Source organism: Triticum urartu, chromosome 4A (genome assembly GCF_056163025.1).
Source record: "Triticum urartu cultivar PI428250 chromosome 4A, HENAU_Tu73, whole genome shotgun sequence".
NCBI classification, from domain to species: domain Eukaryota; kingdom Viridiplantae; phylum Streptophyta; class Magnoliopsida; order Poales; family Poaceae; genus Triticum; species Triticum urartu.
In genome coordinates, this window is record NC_141876.1 from 546,912,728 (window position 1) to 546,919,569 (window position 6,842).

The 6,842-nt window shown below is 41.6% G+C and overlaps 1 protein-coding gene across 1 annotated transcript; it reads right to left on the reverse strand.

Moving 5' to 3' along the window:
* Positions 1 to 4,448: 4,448 nt before the first annotated feature.
* LOC147976529 (protein FAR1-RELATED SEQUENCE 5-like) lies at positions 4,449 to 6,339 on the reverse strand. Its single transcript, XM_087520891.1, has 5 exons — positions 6,328 to 6,339; positions 6,152 to 6,217; positions 5,977 to 6,069; positions 5,509 to 5,894; positions 4,449 to 5,340 (listed from the first exon to the last, which is right to left on the reverse strand). Exons 1-5 carry the CDS (start codon positions 6,337 to 6,339, stop codon positions 4,449 to 4,451), a joined length of 1,449 nt encoding a protein of 482 aa, XP_087377017.1.
* Positions 6,340 to 6,842: the final 503 nt, after the last annotated feature.

A 6,842-nucleotide genomic window follows, 5' to 3' on the forward strand; every position in this document is an offset into this window, starting at 1 on the left:
GTTCTTGTTTTGCTAGGGACCATTATTGCACCCATGTCGGCTGTCTCCATACCAAAGGAGTACTACGCGTTGGTGCATGACGTGAAGCGGATAAGCACGTTGAATTTTAACGTGTTCACTTTGCGAACTTGTTTGACGGAGATTGGTAAACTCAAGCAGGACGGCCGTGTGAGGCAATGGCCATGTGGCAACCTAGCCCTACTCCAGGTATGCTATTAATTAATGTTACTTCATATTCCTTTAATTTATGTGTTCGTAACTTATTTTGTCTTTTGTTTTGTAGTACTTATATTGGGAGAAGGTGCAGCCAACCACCGGCCCGAAAAATGACCCGTTGTCGTTGCAAGTTCCCCTAATGAAAAATTGGACTGAATCTAAAGCGGAGAAACGAGACAAGTACGACCTGGAAAATGGTCGTGGCCATGGATTGGTAATATTACAATGCTTATTTATTTGTACATTGATTATGCATTGAGAATGTTATGTACTCATGTTGTCATTGCATACTCACTTTGCAGATTGATGACTGCATTACGAAGGAGTATAGAATGAAAAAACTTGCAGATGAACAAGCTAAAAGCAGTAAGAAACATAGTAGCCGAAAGTCATCCGTTACAGGAAAGAAAAAAGTGGACAACGTGTCCGAGGTCCCTGCTAATCTAATGCCTTTTATGGACCGGGTTATGAATGATATGAAGGAAATTTGTAAGAAATTGTTTCGTATGCCGGAGTTATGCGCACAGGTAAAAATGTAACAACTCTGCTATGCACTTTATTAAACTCGATAAATTAATAAAATGATATAACATGTGAATGAGCTTACTTTTGCAGAGAGTGTTAGAGAAAATGAATAAAACAGGTGTACGGTACAAACCGGGCACAATGGCAGAGGAGAAAGAAAATATGTATGGACAGAATAGTGAGTCCAGGTATGAAAACAAGTATCCTCAAAAAGAATTTCAGTATGATGACAAACACACACCTAATGGCCGAAATGGCAGTGGGCATTATGATTTGGATTCTAAAGAAGGGGATTCGTTCAAATTCAGTACTAGTCACTTGAGTAGCTTTAAAGATGAGAAGGAGGATCCTATAGAGGTCCCGGAGCAGTCAGAAAAAAAGGAAGCATCACCTCTAAAAACCGATGAAATAGAAGCTACAAGATGGCAAGTTCCTCAAAATGAGCAAGAAGTGTCACAGGCCTTGTCAGATGGTAATAGCGAGGTAGAAGAGAAGAAGGTGGTGATTCCAGCGAAGCGAAAGCGGTGTGGGTCAAAGTACACGAAATCTCCTTATGTTAAAAAGACTCCGAGAAAACGTGCGAAACGTTCCGCGAAAACGAGTAAGTTAAACATGCTATGAATATATTATTAGAAATTGTGTAGTATAAATTTGTACTTTAACTTTATTGACTTGTGTTGTCGAACTGTTTAATGAAACAACCCCTCAATTTGATCATTCTGTGGATGATATGGTGCGTGCCGCTGTGCAGTAAGTGAAAGCGTACGAGCACTCACAAAAACATAAGAATCATGAAATATTCAACAACGGTAAAGATGAAGGACTTTCTGCGGACCAAGTTTGCCAGATACTTAACCATGCATGGATATCCGGTGATGTATGTATTTTTATTGTCATGCTTATGTCATGCGTTAACTATGTTGCATCCATCTAAAATTTACTCATTTATTTCAGGTAATTGACGCTTATGCGATGTACATATCGGATTCAAGTCTCGTCAAAGACAGGTATATTGTACACACATATAGATCTTACTGGTTATTGAACACTCGGTCAAAGTCAGTAAGACGAGGGAAATCAGTAGACGATCCAGAAGGTTTAGCACATGCAAATGAACCTCTCAACAGATGCATGACAGAATATTTTGCAAAACCGAAGGTACCGTTTGTATTGCAGAATTGTATTTTCATTACTATCTTATGTGAAAGCCGAGCTTACTAACAATATTTAAGTTATGAAATAGGCTTATTTTGCGTTAAATAAGGATAAAAACCATTGGATTACATGTGTTTTGCACACTAGAAAGAAAGAGTTCCAAATTCTTGATTCTTTGAGGGGGGAAGTAAATATCTCTGAAGCTACCAGGATATTCGTTGAAAATTTTGTAAGTTGCGTATTCATGTGTGTACAATTAACCATATAATTTGTTTACCGTATGTAGTCAACGTGTTCATATTTTTTTGTCAGAGAGAGCAACTTGCAGGAGATATTGAAGATGCAAATGATAGTGCTATTATGTCATTCCCGGATGTGTCCGCATGGCCTATAGTCCCCTACGACATGCCTCAACAAGAAGATGGGTGAGTTACATGTACCATGTGCTTTTGAAATATATTAATTGGTCAAGTGCTAGCTTACTTAACGTGCTTTCAAAATTGAACTTATGTTTTTTTAACACAGGAACTCATGTGGACTGTTCATTCTTCGTTGTTTTCAATACTGGGATGGAGAAAAATTTATTACTCCTATTTCTCAGGTGGGTACATTTTAAGTAAGAAAAATTAGTACATTATATCATATATAAGTGATGAAAATAATATTATTTTTATTATTTTTCAGGAATCTATTGATAGTTCGAGAGAAAGAATGATAGCTGGAATTATTATGTCCCCCGAAAATAAGCTTACAGAAGTGAAGAACAAAGTAATTCGACTTGCGAAGAAGAAACAAGAATAAAAATATCATACGACAATTCGACGTGATTGTCGAAATATTATTTGTTCATGACTGAGAATTGTGTGTGGATGCTTTATTTCTTTATGTGAGTTTTCAAATATTTTTAGCATGTCAAGTTTATATTACCTGGCAAATTTATTAAAAATATATTTTATCATTTCTTATTTTACTATTTTATTTATAATTTATGTTCAATGAGTGTTCTCGCGAATATATGATTTGTGGTTTTAAAATACTCCGACGATATATGACGACGATATCTCAGAGGCTCGCGCCGCACGTTTGGCGCTACATGGCGCACGTGGGCCGTGTCATCTGCCAGCGGGCGCGCGCGCCGCACGTCGCCCCAGGATTGGCCGTTGCCGGCACCGAGGCTGATTCTACCTCGTCCCGCGTGCGCCCCTCTGCGCCCGAGGGCGGCGTCAGCCTCGGGATCGCCCCCGCGGCGCCTACCGGGGTTGTGCAGCGCCTCGGGATCGCCGTCCGTGGGGCGCCTGTTAACGTAATTTTTTTAGGTTAAAGTAACCGGCGGCTGTGCAGCGCCTCTGATCGCCCAACATGCATGATTTATATACAAAATTATATATTGATACGAAAAAATATATATAATACATATCATGTTAAATTTATATAACGCATATCATATTATAACATAAAATTTGTATGTCGCATATCATATTAAGAACAACGAGTATAGTGCCAACAAATATGACATAAGTAAACAGTGATTACAAATCTTCCGTGTCAATGTAACGAAACAAATATGTAAGTACTATTCTTTAAGACAACCAAATAAATCGTCAACTGTAATCAAAAGTTGTTCTTTTTATTCAAACATTTCTTTGCTATGATCATCATGCCATGTTCCTGCATAGAAAGATTGTAATATACGTCAAAAATTTGTAAAGTATTAACTAAACAAGAAAAGAACGTTAATGAAATGGTGTGCACATACTTTGGATTCTGAGGACAATTGTTTTTGAAATGATCATTTCCTCTGCATAAATCGCATAGACGTATAGGTTTCTCATCAAAACCTTTGGGTCTACCGTTTGTAGTCACGTCAGGTTCCTTACCACGGCCTTTGTTATTCTGCCCTTTCGGTGCTCCTTTTGTATTGATTTTTTCTGGATCACCAACAAAAACATGATTTTGATTCGGCACAAAAGCATCATCATGTGCAACTATATGCTGTCTCACGTAATCTTCCTCCTGAACATCCTTATTTGCTATCACATCCTCCAGAGCAGCCTTCAGTTTATCAAATAGAAATGGTTTATGACATGCCGCATGATTTGCTTCCGCAAACAAAATAGTCAACTCACTGTACTTAGTTCTCTCCTCAGTACCTGCCCATCCCCATGCGAAGAGATCGCTAGTGCGTTTCACGGGCAGTCCACCTCTAGCATTCTTGCTGAATCTTCGCGGCACTAAGCACCTAGGTAAGGCCTGCACGTTCAACCTGGCTAAAACATAAAGAACATGCTTGCATGGAAGACCTTTACGTTTCATACTATCACAACTGCACTTCACTGTTTCTTCTGAATTACTAGGTGTATAGTCCACTTTCAATCTCAGTTGCCTGTTATTTTTCCATGCCACTATGAATCTCCTACTGACGGCTCCACTTAGTCTATCTATGATCTCAAGATCCGCTGCCTTCTTCATTTCTTTCTGAAAGAGGTAAAAGTTCACCGCAGTGAAGTCACGGGCAGCGGCTTTTTCATTGCATTTGAAGTCATCGAGTACTTCTACAAGGAGTTCTGTGTGGACAGGCAGTCGTCGTGTGACTCGTTCTCACGGAGTCGAACAATGCAGTTCCCATAATGCACAACCATATCAACAATTGTCATGCCAGAGTCAAGATGCATATGAAGGCAAGAGTTCAGACTCTCGCTCCTCTGGTTACTCCGCATACGAAGGAAGAACCCACCGGTCAGATATGACGCAGCCCATAGCCTTTTCTTCCGGTACATCCTACGCAACCATGTTTCAGTTTTCTCCGACTCCCATTTAGCTCTAAAAGCTGCCCATCTCACCTCAAACTCATCATGTGTAGTGGCATAATAAATAAGAGCCCTGAACTCCTTAAGGGACTTGTGGTGGAGGTGTTTCTGCATGTTTTTCACAATATGCCACGAACATAGTCGATGCCACACGTCAGTAAGGACCTTCCTGACGGCCCTTATCATGGCTGCGTCTCCGTCAGTAATTACAGACCTTGGCTTCTTTTGACAGTGAGCTCTTAAGAAGGTATGCAACACCCAAACGTATATATCCTCCGTCTCATCTGACACAACTGCATAACCGAACACAGTGGTGCAACGATGATTGTTTAGACCAACAAAAGGTATGAATGGCATTCCATACCTATTCATCTTGTAAGTGCTGTCGAAGACGATTACATCACCAAAGTCAAGGTAATCCCGATGTGACTGAGAATCACACCAGAACATGTTCTTCAGCTTTCCTTCTGCGTCGACAGTGTGCTCAAAGAAAAAGTCTAGATCCCTTGTCTTTCTCGTCATCATGATACCAATTGCAGTGTCCGCATCACCCTTTGCTAGCAACTTCATTTTCTCCCTATAACACATGTTATAAAGCTTCCTCCTCCCGAAACCAGCTAGTGCATATGATCCATACCTACTAACGAAGTTGTCATAAATCCAATGTTTTTTGAGCCCAACACCTGCCATTGCTAAGATCTTGAGCTACTGGTATTCCTTTATCTGATTATGAGATCGAAGATATATAACTTCATCTGGTCTAGCAAGAGTGTGACTATGATCATCGCTGAAACTGCTGACATACCAAATGGAGCGCTCTCTGTCAACCTTCACAGTTAGATGGGCCTCACAATAGCACCGAGTCTCCGCTCTCAGCCTGCGCTTCTTCCCTTCCATGGTACAAAACTTGGCCTGTCGTTTCCCAGACCTTGAACAAAGAAACCTCCTCAACCGCCTATGTGCGTCGATACCCTTACTATATTTCAAGTTGTCCCTCCTAATTTTGAAGCCTCGCTTTTTCGCATAGTCGTTATAGAAATCATATGCCTCCTCGTCTGTCCTGAACATCGTGGACCTCACCGTCCAATGCCTGTCCAGTGATTCTTGCTGGTATTCATCGTACCCAGTATCAAAATTGCACTCATCACCATCGGCATCATCGTCGTTTTCGCACGCGTCACCATCCTCGTCCTGAAAAAAAATACAATGAGCGGTATATGTCAGTAAGTAGTTGTATGAGGACTATCATACGTATTCACTTTCCACTACTTACTTTGCTCGAGCTGTTATTATAAGATGCATCGATATCGTTTTCGTCATTGGCATCATCGGAAAAATTCCACTGATAATACCCTTCCACTTCCATCTGCGCAAATTGTAAATATGATATGTAAGATTGATGCGTATTTAATTTCACTTTAAAATAACCTACATAATTCTAAACCTACATGGCTTCCGCTTTCAGCATATGAATCATCTACATCCATATCCTCATTGTCATCATCCCCTCCTATCTGTTCACAGTCGAACATGTTATTGTCATCGCAGATGCTTGTATTTAATATGGTTGAGAACATGCAGACCACTTACATTGCCACTGTAAGACTCATCCAAACTCATATACTTTCGCCGTCATGTTCGTCTTCATCCAATGACAATGATCCGTCCTCGCTACCGCCATCATCACCGTCATATCCTATTTCAGCCTCAATCTATACACGTTCATATATAATCAAATATCCATTCAAACATCACGTAACATCTTTTCAACTCAAATCCGTTCTTAAATTACTATGCCAGCGCCTCGCGTACCTCGTTGCCTTCGTCACACATGAGGCGGTTGTCCCCGGATACGAGCTGCCGGCGGCGGAGGCGTTTGCCCGACCGAGGCGGTTGTCGGTGTAGCGCACAGGGCGTGCATTTTTTTTCGTCGGCCAGGTACTGCCAGAGATGGCGGCTGCGGCGGCGGCGTGAGAGGAGGCGGGTGAGGCGTCTTGAAGATAGGGTTCGCCGATCGTTTTTTTAATCACTCGGGCGTACACAGCGGACACGGGCGGGGCGTGCATGCGGGACGTGGGCGCCTACGGGCGCCCGTGCATGCGGACGTGGGCGCGTACGGGCGGCCGTACGGCGACGCGG

Bases quoted from the DNA above. Each gene is read 5' to 3' on its own strand.
- LOC147976529 (XM_087520891.1), bottom strand. The intron at 6,070-6,151 runs GTAGGTTTAGAA...CAATTTGCGCAG, and splicing joins ATGCTGAAAGCGGAAGCCAT to ATGGAAGTGGAAGGGTATTA. The intron at 5,341-5,508 runs GTATGTCAGCAG...CTTCGTTAGTAG, and splicing joins GACAGAGAGCGCTCCATTTG to GTATGGATCATATGCACTAG.